General features: G+C 47.2%; 1 protein-coding gene across 1 annotated transcript; it reads right to left on the bottom strand.

Moving 5' to 3' along the window:
- Positions 1-272: 272 nt before the first annotated feature.
- Positions 273-16,688, bottom strand: LOC132779715 (cytochrome P450 2C19-like). Its single transcript, XM_060783384.2, has 9 exons — positions 16,515-16,688; positions 10,502-10,664; positions 10,084-10,233; positions 6,920-7,080; positions 6,183-6,362; positions 5,811-5,952; positions 4,768-4,955; positions 3,661-3,802; positions 273-542 (listed from the first exon to the last, which is right to left on the bottom strand). The coding sequence occupies exons 1-9, from the start codon at positions 16,686-16,688 to the stop codon at positions 361-363; spliced, it is 1,482 nt and encodes a 493-aa protein (XP_060639367.2). The 3' UTR covers positions 273-360.
- Between the last annotated feature and the right edge of the window lie 5,311 nt (positions 16,689-21,999).

Raw genomic sequence — 21,999 nt, forward strand, 5'->3', positions numbered from 1 at the left:
TATTTTGAAGTTATTATGAATCATTGTTTCATAATGTGTGAGGGTCACACTCAAACTGCAATGTCCTGAAGGCTCTGTCAAGTGACCAATCCCAGGATTCTGTAGGATCTGGAGGTGAGACATTTGAAGGGATTTTAAGGAGATTGCTCTATAACAGGCATGGGCAAACTTGGGCCCTCCAGGTGTTTTGGACTGCAACTCCCACAATTCCGAACAGCCTACCGGCTGTTCGGAATTGTGGGAGTTGTAGTCCAAAACACCTGGAGGGAAGGCCCAAGTTTGCCCATGCCTGCTCTATAAGCTAAGGCACATTTTGAATCAAAACATTTGCAAGCAAAGGCATGGTTGACCGGAGGTTGCTCAGCGTGGGCAGAAGCAGAGCTGGACTTGGTGGGGGATGTTCCCGAATCCACTGACGTCCGGCGTGAGTTCGATTTGGGTGACTCCCGGGGGGTGCTTCAGGCGGAAACTCTGCAGGATGGTGGTGATGTAGAGGAAGAGCTGCATCCGGGCCAGTCCTTCGCCCAAGCAATTCCTCTTTCCTGTCACAGAACAAAAGGACTGGTTACACTGGATCAAAGTGGGAACTCTGGAGGTTGAGCAGGTCGAGCATCCTTTGTCCTTTGGGTCAGACGTGCCTAGATTTTGCACATATGCACATAATGAGATATTCTGGGGTGCATCTATGCTTCAGAATTAATGCAGTTGGACATCCCTTTAATTGCCACGACGCAATGACATGGAATCATGAGAGTTGTAGTTTTAAAAGGTCTTTAGTCTCCTTTGTCAAATAGGGTTGGTGCCTCACCAAACTACAAATCCCAGGATCCCCAGGATCTCATAGCCATGCCTTTGCTTGCAAATGTTTTGCAACTTGTGCGCCAGTTGCGCCCGTACCTTGGGAAGTCTGACTTGGCCACGGTAGTCCACGCTCTGGTCACATCCCGGATTGATTACTGCAACGCGCTCTACGTGGGGTTGCCCTTGAAGACTGCCCGGAAGCTTCAGATGGTCCAGCGCTCGGTAGCCAGGTTGCTAATGGGAGCGGCACTCAGGGAGCATACCACTCCTCTGTTGAGCCAGCTCCACTGGCTGCCAATCTGCTACCGGGCACAATTCAAGGTGCTGCCTTTAGCCTATAAAGCCCTAAACGGTTCTGGCCCCACTTACCTCTCCAAACGCATCTCCACCTATGAACCGACTAGAACATTAAGATCGTCTGGGGAGGCCCTGCTCTCGGTCCCGCCTGCGTCACAGGCGCGCTTGGCGGGGACGAGAGACAGGGCCTTCTCAGTGGTGGCCCCTCGGCTATGGAATGCCCTACCGGCAGACATCAGACAGGCACCTTTGTTGCTGGCGTTTCGGAGAAAGGTCAAGACCTGGCTTTATGAACAAGCGTTTGGTTAAGCAGTGCAACCAATCATAGGAAGATGGTAAATGGAACATAGGAATGGCACAAGGACTATGAGAACGGATCTGATTTCACTGAGGCGTTATGTTTCGTTTTGTTGACTTGTCTTGTTGTGATTTGTTAATTGTTGTGGATTGATGTCGTTGATCCTGTTTGTTGCATTGTTATGTTTTAATTGCACTGACACTGTTTGATAATTTGTACCATGTAAACCGCATTGAGTCGCCTGTTTGGGCTGAAAAATGCGGTATAGAAATAAAGCAAATAAAATAAATAAATAAAGCATTCAGCCATGACATTTAAAGTGGTGTCACACTGCATTCATTCTACAGAGTAGATGCACTCGAAGAAGGTCAAATAAAGATGGGTTGTTGTAGGATTTTTCAAGCTATATGGCCATGTTCTAGAGTTGTGATGGTGAACCTATGACACGCGTGTCAGCACTGACACACATGGCTATTTTTGATTACACGTGACCACATGCGGCCGCATACAGAGAAGTACACCTTATAAAATCCAATCTAATTCCATCCTTAAATTTGTAAAAGGCTCTACAAATTTAACATCTGCACGTTTGAGCCTCGTTCACTCCATAGCTCAGCATGGAATATACATTTTTCTTATTTAAACTATAAATATTGCAAAATTACGTTTATTCTTTCTCGAAGTTGACACCCCACCCAAGTTATAGTCAGATTTTTGGCAAATTTTGACACACCAAGCTCAAAAGGTTGCCCATCACTGTTCTAGAGGTATTCTCTCCTGACGTTTCGCCTCCATCTATGGCAGGCATCCTCAGAGGTTGTGAGGATGTTTGCCATAGATGCAGGCAAAATGTCAGGAGAGAATGCCTCTAGAACAGTGGTTCTCAACCTGTGGGTCCCCAGATGTTTTGGCCTTCAACTCCCAGAAATCCTAACACCTGGTAAACTGGCTGGGATTTCTGGGAGTTGTAGGCCAAAACACCTGGGGACCCACAAGTTGAGAACCACTGCTCTAGAACATGGCCATATAGTCCGAAAAACCTACAACAACCCAGTGATTCTGGCCATGAAAGCCTTTGACAATACATCAAATAAAGATATTCTGGATGGTGGAGTGACAACATGGATTAGTATTCCATAAGCAATAGTTTGCAAAGCTATGGGATAGAAAAGGAAAGACACAAATTGCAATCTGGACCCAACACTCTTTTTTTGCAAGCCCCAAAGCTCCTTAGCACCCTATTTTGGGGGATCTGTGTGCAATTTTGCAATTTTTTTGCTCTCAAATCCACCAAACCTAAATAAAGATAAAGCAATTGGGTTTGTTCCCGGACTGCTATTTGTTTTTTCAATTGCAAATTGGCAGCAAATGGAACAAGAAGGAGGGGATTTCATGTAATGTAATGTTGTAAAATTAGAACAGCAAAACAACAGAGAGGAAACAATCAGGGACAATGTTTTGATGAAGGCTTTCATGGCCGGAATCACTGGGTCGTTGTAGGTTTTTTCAGGCTATATGGCCATGGTCTAGTGGCATTCTCTCCTGACGTTTCGCCTGCACCTATGGCAAGCATCCTCAGAGGTAGGGAGGTCTGTTGGAGCTAGGAAAATTGGGTTTATATATCTGTGGAAAGACCAAGGTGGGACTAAGGACTCTTGTCTGCTGGAGCTAGGTGTGAATGTTTCAACTGACCACCTTGATTAGCATTTGATAGCCTGGAAGTGCCTGGAGCAATCTTTTGTTGCGAGGTGATTTGAGGAAACCATGAAAATGAACAAAATCTGGCTAAAAGTATTAAAAAACTCTAAAATTAGAACAGCACAACAGCAGAGGGAAAACAATCAGGGACATCTAATCACCTCTCAACAATAGTTTGCTCTGGGCACTGTCAGGCCATTATATGCTAATCAAGGTGGTCAGTTGAAACATTCACACCTAGCTCCAGCAGACAAGAGTCCTTTGTCCCACCCTGGTCTTTCCACAGATATATAAACCCAATTTTGCTAGTTCCAACAGACCTCACTACCTCTGAGGATGCCTGCCATAGATGCAGGTGAAAGGACAGGAGAGAATGCCTCTAGAACATGGCCACATTGCCTGAAAAACCCTACAACAACCCAGTGATTCTGGCCATGAAAGACTTCGACAATACATTGATGTAATGTCACTTTCTATGCAGCACAATTCACTGGAGTGGATGATGGGATATAAAGTGCCCCCTGTCCCCACTCAAGGATTTCCCCAAAGATCTCCAAACCACAGACCTGCAGAGAAAGGCATGTCAGCTCCGTTCTTCTTGAATTCTCCTTTTTCGTCCAGAAAATGTCCCGGGTCAAACTGGTATGGATTTTTAAATTGCGTGGGGTCATGCAGTGCAGAGCTCAGGATGGGATATAGAGTCGCTCCCTGTTGCAAGAAAGCAGAGAAATGGACAAACGTACATCTATCAGTGCATCTACACCGGAGAATAAATGCAAATTGACTCAACTTGAACCGCAATGGTTCAATGCTACGGAATCATGGGAGTTGTACTTTTGCAAGGTGCTTGTTTATAAAGCTGTTCCCCTCCCAACCCTGCTATATGCCGGCGAAACGTGGACTGTCTACAGATGTCTCATGCAACTCCTGGAATGATTCCATCAGCTTTCCCTCCGGAAAATCCTGCAAATCTCTTGGGAAGACAGGCAGACAAATGTCAACATGCTGGAAGAAGCAAAGACTACCAGAATTGAAGCAATGGTCCTTCGCCATCAACTCCGCTGGACCGGCCACATTGTCCGGATGCCTGACCATCAAAGCAGTTGCTCTACTCCGAACTCAAGATCGGAAAACAGAATGTTGGTGGACAGGAAAAGACATTTAAAGATGGGCTCAAAGCCAACCTTAAAAACTATGGCAGAGACACCGAGAGAGAACTGGGAAGCCCTGGCCCTTAAGTGCTCCAGCTGGAGGTCAACTGTGACCAGCAGTGCTGTAGAATTTGAAGAGGCACAAATGGAGGTTGAAAGAGAGAAACGTGCCAAGAGGAAGGCGCATCAAGCCAACCCTGACCGGGACCAGCTTCCATCTGGAAGTCACCTACGGCCCCACCGTAGACAATCTTACTTGGACAATGAAGGATCGCCTAAGTAAGTAAGTAAGTAAGTAACTTTTGCAAGGCCTTTGGGCTTCCCTGGCACCTTACCAGAGACAATACCCATGATTCCATAGCATTGAGTCCTGGTGGTGAAAGTGGTGTTGAACGACATTCATTCTACAGTGTGGATGCACCTTATTGTGCCATTGGTTGAGCCTTAGAAGACAGATTTGGACGTTCCTTGGGTGTCATGGAATGGGAGCATCTCCTGACCTCCAAGGACCACCACAGGTACCTTTGGGATCTTGAATCCTCCCAGCTCCATGTCCTTCTTGGCGATGCGAGTGAAGCCCAAGGGGATGAGCGAAAGGAACCTCTGGGCTTCATGGAGGACAGCTTCGGTGTAGTGCATCCCAAGGCGGTCCTTCATGGCTGGTGGACGCTCCCGACCAATCACCTGGTCTATTTCCTCCTGGACCTTTGCTGGAAGGAGAGTCAAAGGCAGGTAACAAACCAAAACCAAGAAGGGAAGGAGCCTCTATTCTCCCTCCCTATTGTCTACAACAATATAGGTTGAACATCTCTTCTCCAAAATGATTGGAACCAGAGATGTTTTGGATTAGGTCCCAGAGGGTGGCATTGTTGTTGAGCATCCAATAACAGGGACACAACCTTCAATGCCACTCTTCATTTTTCATTGGCCACAAGATAATTATATTGGGCAAATTTCCCACAGTCCTGACTCAATGCTATAGACTCCTGGAATTTTTAGTTTGGTGAGACAGAGAAAGCTCAAGACCGCATATAACTACAACTCCTAATATTCCACAACATTGAGCCAGAGCAATTAAAGTGGTGTTATTCTACAGACTAGATCAGTGGTTCTCAACCTGGGATGTTTTTGGTCTTCAACTCACAGAAATCCTAACAGCTGGTCAACTGGCTGGGATTTCTGGGAGATGTAGGCCAAAAACATCTGGGGACCCCAGGTTGAGAACCACTGTTCTACAGTCTAGATCAGTGGTTCTCAACCTGGGGTTCCCAGATGTTTTTGGCCTTCAACTCACAGAAATCCTAACAGCTGGTCAACTGCCTGGGTTTTTCAGGAGATGTAGGCCAAAAACATCTGGGGAACCCAGGTTGAGAACCACTGTTCTACAGTCTAGATCAGTGGTTCTCAACCTGGGGTTCCCAGATGTTTTTGGCCTTCAACTCACAGAAATCCTAACAGCTGGTCAACTGGCTGGGATTTCTGGGAGATGTAGGCCAAAAACAAGGTTGAGAACCACTGCTCTAGATGCAACTCAAGAAGAGACATTGGACAGATGGAGGGCAAACCTTCCACAGCCGGATGTTCAAGGAGGATCATGAGAGTGTATCTCAGGCTGGTGCTGGTGGTCTCCGTTGCCGCAAAGAAGATGTCATAAACAGTCATCATGAGGTTGTCCCGGGTAAATTCCGTCTTGGGGTTGTTCTTTTCCTGGAAATGGAGAGAACAAAGCTGACACCACCCAACACAACATACGGGGTTGGCTGGAATGAACAGAAATGGGAAACGTGGCTTTTGGGGACTATGCTGTCCAGAATCCTCTTGCTGGAAATGCTGCAGATGTCATGATCAAAACAAACAATTCCATACTTTTAAACTTAGGGTTGCCAATTTGATGAAAAATGGAGAGGGCCATTCTTATTCTAACCACTACACCTCACCTGCTCCATTTTGAAGAGGAAGGAGTCTATGTAGTCCCTTGGGCCACTGCTGGGATCCAGGGTCTTCTCGTGGTTCCTTATCTTGTTGGCCACAAAGGCCTGGATATCGGCAAGGTTAGTGAAGAAGGTTTGGTGAGGGCCAGGCAAGTAGTCCATGATCCTGGGGAAGATGTTGTAGAGCTGAAAGAAAGGAAGAAATAAAGGGAAGGGAAATTGTTTGTGGAGGACACCATGGCGAAGCTTTGCAAGGTCTCTTGTCCCTTTGGAAATGAAGAGGACCAAAATTATGAAGAGTTGATTCCATCATCTCCTGAAGAAAGGGAAGAAAAGACATTGGTGGCGGGCACCTTGGTGAAGCTTTGCATGGTCACCTTTGGAAATGGAGAAGATCAAATTCACAAATAGCCTCTTCTGACATCTCCCCAAGCTGATGTCCCTTCACCATGTCTTGGACCTCAAGACATGGCTGATTTACTTAGTTACATAATGCAGAGGATACCTCTGCATTGGAAGCTGGTTTGGCTTGCTTGCTCACATATTTGTTCTTGTGAACCACAGGTGACTTTTCAAAGGCACTCAGCACTGAATCTTGTCCTGAGAACCTACCACAGAAGAGACCCAGCTCTCCAACTCATTGTTCATAACCCAACCAGTGCCCCTAATGCCCAACCACTATACCCTGCAGCACAAATCCATTTTTGGAGGCTTGGTCACCCTACCTTCAGGGTGTCCCTCACCTGTCCTGCAATGGAGCTTTCAAGTCTTAAGCTCTCAATGAGCAAACAGACGATCCGACAAAACTCTTGGTCCTGGTAGTCGAAGCGTTCTCCAAGGAGGATGTGGCTGATGATGTTGGCAGTTGCGCAGCTGAGGAGCATGGCGGGGTTGAAGGGCTGGCCTGGCAAAGCAGAGGAAAGGAAGGTTCTTCAAGGTCTTTGGGATTAGGGGGTGCTTGGTGCATGCAAAGGGGGTCTGCATCTCTTCATTCCCAAATATTTGAGGTTTTTTTTGTCGTGTCAGAAGCTCAAGTCGCTTCTGTTGTGAGAGAATTGGCCGTCTGCAAGGACGTTGCCCAGGGGACGCCTGGATGATTTGATGTTTTATCATCCTTGTGGGAGGCTTCTCGCATGCATGTCCCCGCATGAGGAGCTGGAGCTGACAGAGGGAGCTCATCCGCCTCTCCCCGGATTCGGACCTGCGACCTGTCGGTCTTCAGTCCTGCCGGCACAGGGGTTCAACCCACTGCTATGATCTGGAAGGCCTGCATGTTTGGCCAGTCACAGATGGGAATCACGAGCTCCTTCCAATCTTGTTGGACTGCAACTCCCAGCACTCTTCTCCAGTGGAAGAGGAATGCTAAGGGGATGTTAAGACTTTTCATTTAAGCATGTCTGGGGGGCTGGAGGGTTCTTACCTACTAGCACTTTTAGAAATGTCATTTGAGGCTTCCCCAAGCGTTCTTGTTGAACTTTGATGCAAAGGGCAGCTGGTGCATAAGATGATGCCCCAGAGGAACCTTATGAGACTGGGCCCCCAGACAAGTTCTACCCCAATGCATGCCTCCAGTTGTCCACTGGACAAGAGACAAGAGACTGCCATACTAACATTGAAGGGGATCCTGCCCCTTTAGCAGGTGTGTACGGGAGCGGGTTTCATTTATTTATTTATTATTTATTTCTGCTGCTTATACCCCGCCCTTCTCACCCCCGAGGGGGGGCTCAGGGCGGCTTACAAAAAGAATCATAGAATCATAGAATCATAGAATCAAAGAGTTGGAAGAGACCTCATGGGCCATCCAGTCCAACCCCCTTCTGCCAAGAAGCAGGAATATTGCATTCAAATCACCCCTGACAGATGGCCATCCAGCCTCTGCTTAAAAGCTTCCAAAGAAGGAGCCTCCACCACACTCCGGGGCAGAGAGTTCCACTGCTGAACGGCTCTCACAGTCAGGAAGTTCTTCCTCATGTTCAGATGGAATCTCCTCTCTTGTAGTTTGAAGCCATTGTTCCGCATCCTAGTCTCCAAGGAAGCAGAAAACAAGCTTGCTCCCTCCTCCCTGTGGCTTCCTCTCACATATTTATACATGGCTATCATATCTCCTCTCAGCCTTCTCTTCTTCAGGCTAAACATGCCCAGCTCCTTAAGCCGCTCCTCATAGGGCTTGTTCTCCAGACCCTTGATCATTTTAGTCGCCCTCCTCTGGACACATTCCAGCTTGTCAATATCTCTCTTGAATTGTGGTGCCCAGAATTGGACACAATATTCCAGATGTGGTCTAACCAAAGCGGAATAGAGGGGTAGCATTACTTCCTTAGATCTAGACACTAGGCTCCTCTTGATGCAGGCCAAAATCCCATTGGCTTTTTTTGCCGCCACATCACATTGTTGGCTCATGTTTAACTTGTTGTCCACGAGGACTCCAAGATCTTTTTCACACGTACTGCTCTCGAGCCAGGCATTGTCCCCCATTCTGTATCTTTGCATTTCATTTTTTCTGCCAAAGTGGAGTATCTTGCATTTGTCACTGTTGAAATTCATTTTGTTAGTTTTGGCCATTCATCTCTCTAATCTGTCAAGATCATTTTGAATCCTGCTCCTGTCCTCTGGACTATTGGCTCTCCCTCCCAATTTGGTGTCGTCTGCAAACTTGATGATCATGCCTTCTAGCCCTTCATCTAAGTCATTAATAAAGATGTTGAACAGGACCGGGCCCAGGACGGAACCCTGCTTGTGGCACTCCGCTCGTCACTTCTTTCCAAGATGAAGAGGAAGCATTAGTGAGCACTCTCTGTGTTCGTCCATTTAACCAATTACAGATCCACCTCACCGTAGTTTTGCCTAGCCCACATTGGACTAGTTTCCTTGCCAGAAGGTCATGGGGGACCTTGTCAAAGAAGGCCTTCCTGAAAGAAGGCACAATTCGATGCCCTTATCCAAATACATACAAATATAAAACAATTACAATAGTTAAACAATTAACAGATTAAAACATCAATATATAGCACAATAGCACATCAATAAACAGTCTCATGGTCAGTGTTTCGCGTTCCATAGGTCCAATAGGTTTCTTCATTATTTGCCCATCATTATGGTCTTTCTTTTTAGCTGCCAGAGTTTCCAAAAGCCTGGTCCCACATCCAAGTTTTCAGCTTTTTCCTGAATGAGAGAAGGGAAGTCGCTGATCTGATCTCCCCGGGGAGTGAGTTCCACAGGTGGGGGGCCACCACTGAGAAGGCCCTGCTCCTCGTCCCCGCCAGTCTCACTTGTGATAAAGGCGGGGTCGAGAGCAGGGCCTCCCCAGAAGATCTTAGACTCCGAGGTGGGATGTAGAGGGAGATCCGTTCGGACAGATACACTGGGCCGGAACCATGTAGGGTTTTGTAGGTCAAAACCAGCACCTTGAATTGTGCTCGGAGTTGGATCGGCAGCCAGTGGAGCTGGCATAACAGGGGGGTGGTATGCTCCCTGTATGCCGCTCCGGTGAGCAATCTGGCTGCCCCCCGTTGGACTAGTTGAAGTTTCCGAGCAGTCTTCAAGGGCAACCCCACGTAGAGTGCGTTGCAGTAATCCAACCGGGACGTGACAAGAGCGTGGACCACCGTGGCCAGATCCGACTTCAGCCAATATTGCTTGCAATGCTTGTATATATGGGGAGACTCTGGTAGGTGCAATACCCCAAACCAAATATGATGGAAGATGGATGTCCAAGGGTTATATATTTTTATATATAAGGTCAGCAATGGAGAAAATTCACTCTCTTAAAAGCTTCTAGTAAAGTCACAAATGCAAGCTACTTCTTTGATACCACGGGATACCCAAATGTATCTACCTGGCTATCTGAGGTTAGCTTCTGCCATGGGTGTATATGGAAATCTGAACATGCAGAACTGTTGCCCCATACCCTTTGTGTTCCTGAGCTCCTTCATCAGGTATTCGGCCTCCTCCTGGATCCGTTCCTCGATGCCTTTCTTCCCCATCCCAAAGTTCCTCAAAGTAGTGAGGGAGAAGCGACGGATCTGGAGCCAGCGCTCACCGTTGCCCATGAGAAGACCTGGAGAAGACAGTCGGAGGAGACCTCACAAGGGACATAGGACTTTCCTTGCTCATAAATGGAGGTGGAATTATTACCTACAATAGACCCTGGTCTAGTACTGCAGTGGCCTCCTTGGGATGGAATGGAAAGGAAAGGAGAAGTAAGGAAAGGTGGGATGTCATCAGCATATAAAGTCACCCCACTCCAAGACTTCAATAAGACTGAGACTAGTAGCAGAGGTCAAGACTGAGACTGGTCACCCCTTGCTTCCTAAACCGGACAATACCTAGTCCTCTGTTGTTCTTATCTGCTGATGGGAAGCTTCCCCGGTCAAGGAGCTCGTCCCCACTGTCCACCAAAATCTTCTTCACCATGTTGTAGCCATAGAGGACCACCACCTGGTCTGAGCCAAAATATACCGTGAAGACTGGACCATATTTTTCACTCATCTGCAAAATACAAAGCAGGAAGGAAAGTGTGAAAGAAGCAACATGGTAAGAGCTGTTCAACCATTTTTTATTTAATGTATTGTCGAAGGCTTTCATGACCGGAATCACTGGGTTGCTGTAGGTTTTTTCGGGCTATATGGCCATGGTCTAGAGGCATTCTCTCCTGACGTTTCGCCTGCATCTGTGGCAAGCATCCTCAGAGGTAGTGAGGTCTGTTGGAACTAGGAAAGTGGGTTTATATATCTGTGGAATGACCAGGGTGGGACAAAGGACTCTTGTCTGCTGGAGCTAGGTGTGACTGTTTCAACTGACCACCTTAATTAGCATTTGATGGCCTGGCAGTGCCTGGAGCAATCCTTTGTTGAGAGGTGATTAGATGTCCTTGTTTGTTTCCTCTCTGTTGTTGTGCTGTTGTAATTTTAGAGTTTTTTTTAATACTGGTAGCCAGGTTTTGTTCATTTTCATGGTTTCCTCCTTTCTGTTGAAATTGTCCACGTGCTTGTGTATGAACAAATGAACAAAATCACCGCTCAACAAAAGTTACTCCAAGCACTGTCAGGCCATTATATGCTAATCAAGGTGATCAGTTGAAACATTCCCACCTAGCTCCAGCAGACAAGAGTTCTTCGTCCCACCCTGGTCATTCCACAGATATATAAACCCTTTTTCCTAGTTCCAACAGACCTCACTACGTCTGAGGATGCTTGCCATAGATGCAGGCGAAACGTCAGGAGAGAATGCCTCTAGACCATGGCCATACAGCCCGAAAAAACCTACAACAACCCATTATTTATTTATTTCTATCCCGCTTTTCTCCCTTGGAATATTTCATATTGGAGTCTGATGGAGCCTCCTTCTCTGCAAGTTTCTAAGCAGATGGTGATGGGCATCTGTTGGGAGGGCTTGGGTGGTGTCTTCCTGCCTGGCAGAAAGAGGCTGCATTACATGGTCCCTGGAGGGTCTCTTCCAACTCTAGGAGTCCATGAGTTTGTAGACCAGGTGCCTGTCTTCGTGAATGTCACCTGTGTAGTCAAGATACTTGGATAGAGCCAAGGTCTAATAGTGGTTTGAACATTGGACTGGGACTCCAGGGTTTGAATTCCTGATTGGTCGGGCAAACAGTTGACCTTGAGCAAGTCACACTCTCTCAGCCCCAGAAGAAGGCAATGATAAGAAACCTCATCTGAGCAAACCTTGCCCAGAAAACCCTGCGATCAGGATTTGAAGGCATACAACAACAGTCAATCATTAAAGTGGGAGAGCATGTCATGGCTGAAACAAAATGGAAAGGGTAAAAAATTAAAACACCCTTTGATGCTGCTTGGATACATAATGACCTTCTCTCTCTGTGCTGGTACGGCTGTACCAGGAGCTCCAACTTTATTTTCTTTCTGTTATCTGTTTGCAGTCATAGGATAGGCCTCCTGTCCATCTTAATTAAGCTTTGGTTCCGCCCCTTGTTCAGGGTTCTGGGAGGGAAAGGAACCATTTTAGTCAGTCTCACACAAGGTAGCTAAGCTATAGGACGTAGACCAGCTCGTCCCGTAGAAAAGCTTCCTTTCTCAATAACATCTGGGGATACAGAAATAGAAATTCCAGGGGAAAGATCCCAAAAGCTCTGGCTGAGAGCTCACAGCCTCTCAGCCTCACAGCAACAGAGGGAAAACAGCCCTGAAGTTTCAAAGAATTCTCAGAGGGAGGACAGCATTACAGATCCACTGAACCCCAACTGAAATATCTTCAAGCCTCAGCTGGTAGGTCTACTCGATACTCAGTTGCATTTGAAATCGGTAGTAGTAGAGAGTAGAGAGATATAGACAAACTGGAATGTGTCCAGAGGAGGGCGACTAAAATGATCAAGGGTCTAGAGTACAAGCCCTATGAGGAGCGGCTTAGGGAACTGGGCATGTTTAGCCTGAAGAAGAGAAGGATGAGAGGAGATATGATAGCCATGTAGAAATATGTGAGAGGAAGCCACAGGGAGGAGGAGGGAGCAAGCTTGTTTTCTGCTTCCTTGGAGACTAGGACACGGAACAATGGCTTCAAACTACAAGAGAGGAGATTCCATCTGAACATGAGGAAGAACTTCCTGACTGTGAGAGCCGTTCAGCAGTGGAAAACTCTGCCCCGGAGTGTGGTGGAGGCTCCTTCTTTGGAAGCTTTTAAGCAGAGGCTGGATGGCCATTTGTCAGGGGTGATTTGAATGCAATATTCCTGCTTCTTGGCAGAATGGGGTTGGACTGGATGGCCCAGGAGGTCTCTTCCAACTCTTTGATTCTATGATTCTATGATTCTAGTACTATGAGGCATAGATAGTAAACAGCCTGGGAGAGGTTAAAAAGGGCTTTTCCTACAGAGAAAGTTTAGTTAATCAAAGTCAGGTACCAGCCCATTGAGGACTAGACTAAGAAAACCTTGAAGTGTTGTTTGAACCATTGAAGATTTGTAGTTTGTTCCATAATAAAGACTTTGTTGTGTCATTAAAGACTCTAAAGACCATCACTTCAGAAAAATCCCTGAGAACCTCTCTTTGAGGCCCCCTGGTTTCCCGCTGGTCTTAAAGTATACGTCCTATAGAAAAGTACAGCCGTTACAGGCCCAGCGCGCGACAGAACTCTCTCTCCTTATTCTTTGGTTGTATTCCTTTTGGATTAAAGGTTTTGGCTCTCATTCCCCAAACATCTTGGCCCAGCTCGTCTCCTCCCCAAACAAGTGCCTCTCAGTTCATTTTTTGCTTCCAAAACTCTGGAATGTGGTGGTATTTTTTTCTGTCCACTTTCTTCCAAGTCCTCTGTTGACCTCTTGAAATCTGCCTGAGTCTTGGGGATTTGGGAGTGTTGCAAAATCCAAATTATTACGCAATCTGAAGCTCTGTTCTATCTTTACTCTTTGCTTCATGCCAGAGGAAGCAACTTATGTAACTCTGCACTGCAGAACTAAGGCAGTTTGAGACCGCTTTAAAAACTGGCGTGGCTCAATTCAACGGGACCCTGGGAGATGGAGTTTGACAAGAACTTTAGCCTTCTCCGATTAGCAGATTTACACAAACATGGACTTTTGTGGACTCCAGAGATATTACAGACTTTGGGACTGTCTGTCTTGGAACAACAAGTCTAAGGATGGGTTGTTGTAGGTTTTTTTTGGCTATATGGCCATGTTCTAGAGGCATTCTCTCCTGACATTTCGCCTGCATCTATGGTCAAGCATCCTCAGAGGAGGAGGGTAACCCTAACCCTAACCTAATCCAACTCCCTTCATCGGGGAAAAAATGTTATCAAAGCCCTCCTGACAAAGAGCCATCCAGCCATAGATAAAGATAGATAGATATGATTCACACAGAGAGAGATATAGTATCATAGATTTGAAAGGGACCCCTAAAGAAGGACAATGATATGTTGCATGTTCCAGGGTGGGCAAACCAGACACTCTCCACATCAACACTGACAAAGAAACAGCAAGAAATACTGTTTACCCACAAGCAGAAAGACATTACAACATACTAGAAAGCAACACTTTCTCATTACTTTATTTTCCAGATTAACAGACTGGGCCACAGCAACGCCTGGCAGGGGACAGCTAGTTTATTTATATATTTATTTATTATATTTCTATACCTTAGAATTATTTTTGAGGGAACTCGCATTCTATATGTATTGTCGAAGGCTTTCCTGGCCAGGATCACTGGGTTGTTGTAAGTTTTTCAGGCTGCACTGCCCTGTTCCAGAAGCATTCTCTCCTGACATTTTGCCTGCATCTATGGCAAGCATCCTCAGAGGTTGTGAGACCTCACAACCTCTGAGGATGCCTGCCATAGAAGCAGGAGAAACATCAGGAGAGAATGCTTCTGGAACAGGGACATTGAGTCCACAAAACTTACAGCAACTCTCATGCTATAGTTCAGAGAAATGGAGTATGGGTCTCTAACAAAAGTTCCAAGTTCTCCACCAATCTTAGAGTTTTGGGGTACGGTGTCATCTGTATGCAGATGATGTCCAACTCTGTCACTCCTTCCCACCTGCTACTAAGGAGGCTGTCCAGGTCCTGAACCGGTGCTTGGCTGCTGTGACGGTCTGGATGAGGGCGAACAAATTGAAATTGAATCCAGACAAGACAGAGGTCCTCCTGGTCAGTCGCAAGGCCAAACAGGGCATAGGGTTACATCCTGTGTTGGACGGGGTCACACTCCCCCTGAAGACGCAGGTTCTCAGCTTGGGTGTGATCTTGGACTCGTTGCTGAGGCTGGAACCCCAGGTTTCAGCGGTGACCAGGGGAGCATTCACACAATTAAAACTAGTGCGCCAGCTGCGCCCGTACCTTGGGAAGCCTGACTTGGCCACGGTAGTCCACGCTCTAGTCACATCCCGTATAGACTACTGCAACTCTCTCATAGAATCATAGAATCATAGAATCAAAGAGTTGGAAGAGACCTCATGGGCCATCCAGTCCAACCCCATTTTGCCAAGAAGCAGGAATATTGCATTCAAATCACCCCTGACAAATGGCCATCCAGCCTCTGCTTAAAAGCTTCCAAAGAAGGAGCCTCCACCACTCTCCGGGGCAGAGAGTTCCACTGCTGAACGGCTCTCACAGTCAGGAAGTTCTTCCTAATGTTCAGATGGAATCTCCTCTCTTGTAGTTTGAAGCCATTGTTCCATTGCGTCCTAGTCTCCAAGGAAGTGGAAAACAAGCTTGCTCCCTCCTCTCCCCTGTGGCTTCCTCTCACATATTTATACATGGCTATCATATCTCCGCTCAGCCTTCTCTTCTTCAGGCTAAACATGCCCAGCTCCTTAAGCCGCTCCTCATAGGGCTTGTTCTCCAGACCCTTGATCATTTTAGTCGCCCTCCTCTGGACACATTCCAGCTTGTCTCTACGTGGGGTTGCCTCTGAAGACTGCTCAGAAGCTTCAAATGGTCAAATGATCGGCATCCAGGATGCTAACAGGAGCGGCACTCAGGGAGGATACCACTCCTCTGCTGCGCCAGCTCCACTGGCTGCCAATTTGCTACCGGGCACAATTCAAAGTGCTGGCTTTAGCCTTTAAAGCCCTAAATGGTTCTGGCTCGACCTACCTGTCCGAACGCGTCTCCTCCTATGAACCAGTTAGGACATTAAGATCGTGTGGGGAGGCCCTGCTCTTGATCCCGCCGGCTTCACAAGCACATCTGGCGGGGACGAGAGACTGGACCTTCTCAGTGGTGGCCCCTTGGCTGTGGAACGCCCTTCCTGCAGATATTAGATCGGCCCCCTCCTTGCTGGCATTCTGGAGGAAAGTAAAGACCTGGCTGTTTGAACAGGCATTCGACTAAGCAGTGTGATTGATTGACTATCGGAACACGGAGTATCGGATAACGAGTTTGGATTCTGATTTCATGGATGAGACCTGATGGATTTGTTATATTGATTTAGTGATGTATTGATATTGATGTTTAATGATTTGTGGTGCTATTGCTTTTAAATGCTTAATGATTTTGTATTGTGTATACCTAAATTGTTGTAAACCGCTCTGAGTCGCCTAAGGGCTGAGAAGAGCGGTATACAAATAAAGTAAATAAATAAATAAATTTCGTAGAAGGGGTCAATGACAGTTAAAGCAGCATCAAGCCTCTCTAAACGTGTAGTGTAGATACATTGCCCTCTAATTTGTTCATGCTGGAGAATTCTAGCGTTGGAAGAAACCACAAGAGCCATCCAGTCCAACCCCCAGAAAGATACAACCAAAGCTTTCCTTGCTCACCCTGAGGAAGGACAATTCAGTTGTGGGTCTTCAACAATGTGAGGGATTCAGAGGTCCTAAAACTGGGGTCAAAATTGAAGGCACACTTCCCCTCGGAATTGGCAGCCCTTACCTTCTTCAGCCGCTCTGCAACATTGGTAGCCTTCAGCTGGAGGAGGTTCCCAAGGACCGGGAGCGGCGTTGGACCCGGAGGCCAGTTTTTCATCTTGGCCTCTACCTTCCTCCAGGCCATTAGAAGGACCAGGCAGACCACCAAGAAGATGGTTGTGGTCCCCAAAAGGTCCATGGCCCCTCAGCCTCTTTCTCTCTTCTGTTGCCTCAGAAGGACTGACGCTCATAGACCTTCTCCAAGGAGCATAATAGCCTTAAGATCAACCCATAGTTAATGTTCAACCACCATCTGTTCAATGATGGCTATAAAGTTTTGGAACTGAGCCTCGGTTTGTATTTTCAGCATCCTCTTCTTCTTTTTGATGACAGCAAAAGCCTTCTTTCCTTTGTATTGTCGAAGGCTTTCATGGCTGGAATCACTGGGTTGTTGTAGGTTTTTTCGGGCTATATGGCCTCGAGGGCCGGTCTCAGAAGGTGTTACTGGGGGACTCCTGTTCTACCCCACAACCTTTATTTTGTGGGGTTCCTCAGGGTTCAATACTATCCCCCATGTTGTTTAACATCTACATGAAACCACTGGGCGAGATCATCCGGAGTTTCGGGGTGCGGTGTCATCTGTACGCAGATGATGTCCAACTCTGTCACTCCTTTCCACCTACTACTAAGGAGGCTGTCGAGGTCCTGAACCGGTGCTTGGCCGCTGTGACGGTCTGGATGGGGGCGAACAAATTGAAATTGAACCCAGACAAGACAGAGGTACTCCTGGTCAGTCGCAAGGCCGAACAGGGTATAGGGTTACAGCCTGTGTTAGACGGGGTCGCACTCCCCCTGAAGACACAGGTTCGCAGTTTGGGTGTGACCCTGGACTCATCGCTGAGCCTGGATCCCCAGGTTTCGGCGGTGACCAGGGGAGCATCCGCACAGTTAAGACTCGTGCGCCAACTGCGACCGTACCTTGGGAAGTCTGACTTGGCCACGGTAGTCCACGCTCTGGTTACATCCCGCCTTGACTACTGCAACGCTCTCTACGTGGGGTTGCCTTTGAAGACGGCCCGGAAGCTCCAACTAGTCCAACGGGCGGCAGCCATGGTATTAACAGGAGCAGGGCGCAGGGAGCATACAACTCCCCTGCTGTACCAGCTCCACTGGCTACCAATTAGCTACCGGGCCCAATTCAAAGTGCTGGCTTTGGCCTCTAAAGCCCTAAACGGTTCTGGCCCTACATATCTATCCGAACGTATCTTGGCCTATCAGCCCACCAAGACCCTAAGATCTTCGGGAGAGGCCCTTCTCTCCATCCCGCCTGCTTCACAGGTGCGGCTCGCGGGAACGAGAGACAGGGCCTTTTCTGTGGTGGCCCCGCGGCTTTGGAATGCCCTCCCTCTAGAGATAAGATCAGCCACCTCGCTGATGGCATTTCGGAAAAAACTGAAAACATGGATGTTTGAGCAAGCATTCGGCTAATCCGATGCGATGAAGTTTTTGATCAAGGACTGGCAATCATAGACAACGAAATTGGATTATGATTTTAATTAAGAGATGCATTGGTCTGTATTGGTGGCCCAATACTGTGTATTGTATATGTATGTGTTTTATATTTTTAATCGGAATTATTGTTGTTTTAAATGTTGTAAACCGCAATGAGTCGCCGTTTTAGGCTGAGATATTAGCGGTATACAAGTGTACTAAATAAATAAATAAATAAATAAAATGTTGTAGAGCAGTGTTTCTCAACCTTCCTAATACCGTGACCCCTACATACAGTCCCTCATGTGGTGGTGACCCCCAACCATAATATTGTTTTCGTTTCTACTTCATCACAGTCATTTTACTACTGTTATAAATCATAATGTAAATATCTGATGTGCAGGATGCATTTTCATTCACTGGACCAGACTGGGCACAAACTCCCAATACACCCAAGTGTGAATACTAGTGGGGTTGGGGGAGGATTGATTTTGTAATTTGGGAGTTGTAGTTGCTGGGATTTATAGTTCACTTATAATCAAAGAGCATTCTGAACTCCACCAGCGATGGATTTGAACTAAACTTGGCTCCCATGACCAATGGAAAACAATGGAAGGGTTTGATGAGCATTGACCTTGAGTTTGGGAGTTGTAGTTCACTTATATCCAGAGAGCACTGTGGACTCATGCAATGGTAGATCTGGAACAACTTGGTATGAATACTCAATATGCCCAAATGTGAACACCGGTGGAGTCTGGGGAAAATAGATCTTGACATTTGGGAGTTGTAGTTGCTGGGATTTATAGTTCATTACAATCAAATAACTTTCTGAACTCCACCAACGACAGAATTGGCTCCAACTTCCCACATGGAATCCCCATGACCATCAGAAAATACTGTGTTTTCTGATGGTCTTTGGCGACCCCTCTGATACCCCCTCGCGACCCCCTCAGGGGTCCCGACCGCCAGGTTGAGAAACACTGTTGTAGAGGCATTATCTCCTAGAATCATAGAATCATAGAATCAAAGAGTTGGAAGAGACCTCATGGGCCATCCAGTCCAACCCCATTTTGCCAAGAAGCAGGAATATTGCATTCAAATCACCCCTGACAGATGGCCATCCAGCCTCTGCTTAAAAGCTTCCAAAGAAGGAGCCTCCACCACACTCCGGGGCAGAGAGTTCCACTGCTGAATGGCTCTCACAGTCAGGAAGTTCTTCCTAATGTTCAGATGGAATCTCCTCTCTTGTAGTTTGAAGCCATTCTTCCCTTGCGTCCTAGTCTCCAGGGAAGCAGAAAACAAGCTTGCTCCCTCCTCCTCCCTGTGGCTTCTTCTCACATATTTATACATGTCTATCATGTCTCCTCTCAGCCTTCTCTTCTTCAGGCTAAACATGCCCAGCTCCTTAAGCCGCTCCTCATAGGGCTTGTTCTTCAGACCCTTGATCATTTTAGTCGCCCTCCTCTGGACACATTCCAGCTTGTCTCTACGTGGGGTTGCCTCTGAAGACTGCTCAGAAGCTTCAAATGGTCCAACGATCGGCAGCCAGGATGTTAACAGGAGTGGCACTCAGGGAGCACACCACTCCACTGCTGCGGCAGCTCCACTGGCTGCCAATTTGCTACTGGGCACAATTCAAGGTGCTGGCTTTAGCCTTTAAAGCCCTAGACGGTTCTGGCCCGACCTACCTGTCCGAACGCGTCTCCTCCTATGAACCAGTTAGGACATTAAGATCGTCTGGGGAGGACCTGCTCTTGATCCCGCTGGCTTCACAAGCACGTCTGGTGGGAATGAGAGACAGGGCCTTCTCAGTGGTGGCCCCTCGGCTGTGGAACGCCCTTCCTACAGAAATCAGATCGGCCCCCTCCTTGCTGGCATTCCGGAGGAAAGTAAAGACCTGGCTGTTTGAACAGGCATTCGACTAAGGAGTGTGATTGATTGATTATTGGAACACGGAATAATGGATAACGATACAGAATGGGGGACGCCTGGCTCGAGAGCAGTACGTGTGAAAAGGATCTTGGAGTCCTCGTGGACAACAAGTTAAACATGAGCCAACAATGTGATGTGGCGGCAAAAAAAGCCAATGGGATTTTGCCTGCATCAAGAGGAGCATAGTGTCTAGATCTAGGGAAGTCATGCTCCCCATGCTCTATTCTGCTTTGGTTAGGGCACACCTGGAATATTGTGTCCAATTCTGGGCACCACAATTCAAGAGAGATATTGACAAGCTGGAATGTATCCAGAGGAGGGCGACTAAAATGATCAAGGGTCTGGAGAACAAGCCCTATGAGGAGCGGCTTAGGGAACTGGGCATGTTTAGCCTGAAGAAGAGAAGGCTGAGAGGAGATATGATAGCCATGTATAAATATGTGAGAGGAAGCCACAGGGAGGAGGAGGGAGCAAGCTCGTTTTCTGCTTCCTTGGAGACTAGGACGCAAGGGAACAATGGCTTCAAACTACAAGAGAGGAGATTCCACCTGAACATGAGGAAGAACTTCCTGACTGTGAGAGCCGTTCAGCAGTGGAACTCTCTGCCCTGGAGTGTGGTGCAGGCTCCTTCTTTGGAAGCTTTTAAACAGAGGCTGGATGGCCATCTGTCAGGGGTGATTTGAATGCAATATTCCTGCTTCTTGGCACAATGGGGTTGGACTGGATGGCCCATGAGGTCTCTTCCAACTCTTTGATTCTATGATTCTATGATTCTAACGAGTTTGGATTCTGATTTCATGGATGAGACCTGATGGATTTGTTATATTGATGTAGTGATGTATTGATATTGATGTTTAATGATTTGTGGTGCTATTGCTTTTCGTAGAAGGGGTCAATGACAGTTAAAGCAGCATCAAGCCTCTCTAAACGTGTAGTGTAGATACATTGCCCTCTAATTTGTTCATGCTGGAGAATTCTAGAGTTGGAAGAAACCACAAGAGCCATCCAGTCCAACCCCCAGAAAGATACAACCAAAGCTTTCCTTGCTCACCCTGAGGAAGGACAATTCAGTTGTGGGTCTTCAACAATGTGAGGGATGCAGAGGTCCTAAAACTGGGGTCAAAATTGAAGGCACACTTCTCCTCAGAATTGGCAGCCCTTACCTTCTTCAGCCGCTCTGCAACATTGGTAGCCTTCAGCTGGAGGAGGTTCCCAAGGACCGGGAGCGGCGTTGGACCCGGAGGCCAGTTTTTCTCTTGGCCTCTACCTTCCTCCAGGCCATTAGAAGGACCAGGCAGACCACCAAGAAGATGGTCGTGGTCCCCAAAAGGTCCATGGCCCCTCAGCCTCTTTCTCTCTTCTGTTGCCTCAGGACTGACGCTCATAGACCTTCCCCATGGAGCATAATAGTCTTAAGATAAACCCATAGTTAATGTTCAACCACCATCTGATCAATGATGGCTATAAAGTTTTGGAACTGAGCCTGGGTTTGTATTTTCAGCATCCTCTAGCGGAAGTCATTTCGGAACCATTGGCAACCATCTTTGAGAGTTCTTGGAGAACGGGAGAAGTTCCAGCAGATTGGAGGAGGGCCAATGTGGTCCCAATCTTCAAGAAGGGAAAAAAGGATGACCCAAACAACTACCGTCTGGTCAGCCTCACGTCCATACCGGGCAAGATTCTGGAAAAGATTGTTAAGGAAGCGGTCTGCAAACACTTAGAAACAAATGCGGTCATCGCTAATAGTCAACACGGATTTATCAAAAACAAGTCATGCCAGACTAATCTGATCTCTTTCTTCGATAGAGCTACAAGCTGGGTAGATGCGGGGAATGCCGTGGATGTAGCGTACCTGGATTTCAGGAAGGCCTTCGACAAGGTCCCCCATGACCTTCTGGCAAGGAAACTAGTCCAATGTGGGCAAGGCAAAACTACGGTGAGGTGGATCTGGAATTGGTTAAGTGGACGAACACAGAGAGTGCTCACTAATGCTTCCTCTTCATCTTGGAAAGAAGTGACAAGTGGAGTGCCGCAGGGTTCCGTCCTGGGCCCGGTCCTGTTCAACATCTTTATTAATGACTTAGATG

Source organism: Anolis sagrei, chromosome 6 (genome assembly GCF_037176765.1).
Source record: "Anolis sagrei isolate rAnoSag1 chromosome 6, rAnoSag1.mat, whole genome shotgun sequence".
NCBI classification, from domain to species: Eukaryota; Metazoa; Chordata; class Lepidosauria; order Squamata; family Dactyloidae; genus Anolis; species Anolis sagrei.

Coding starts and splice junctions, on each gene's coding strand:
- LOC132779715 (XM_060783384.2), bottom strand. CDS start 16,688: ATGGACCTTTTGGGGACCACAACCATCTTCTTGGTGGTCTGCCTGGTC. Junction 5,953..6,182: donor TCCTCTTCAAAATGGAGCAG/GTGAGGTGTAGT, acceptor CTCCATTTCCAG/GAAAAGAACAACCCCAAGAC. Junction 4,956..5,810: donor TGAACATCCGGCTGTGGAAG/GTTTGCCCTCCA, acceptor CTCTCCTTCCAG/CAAAGGTCCAGGAGGAAATA.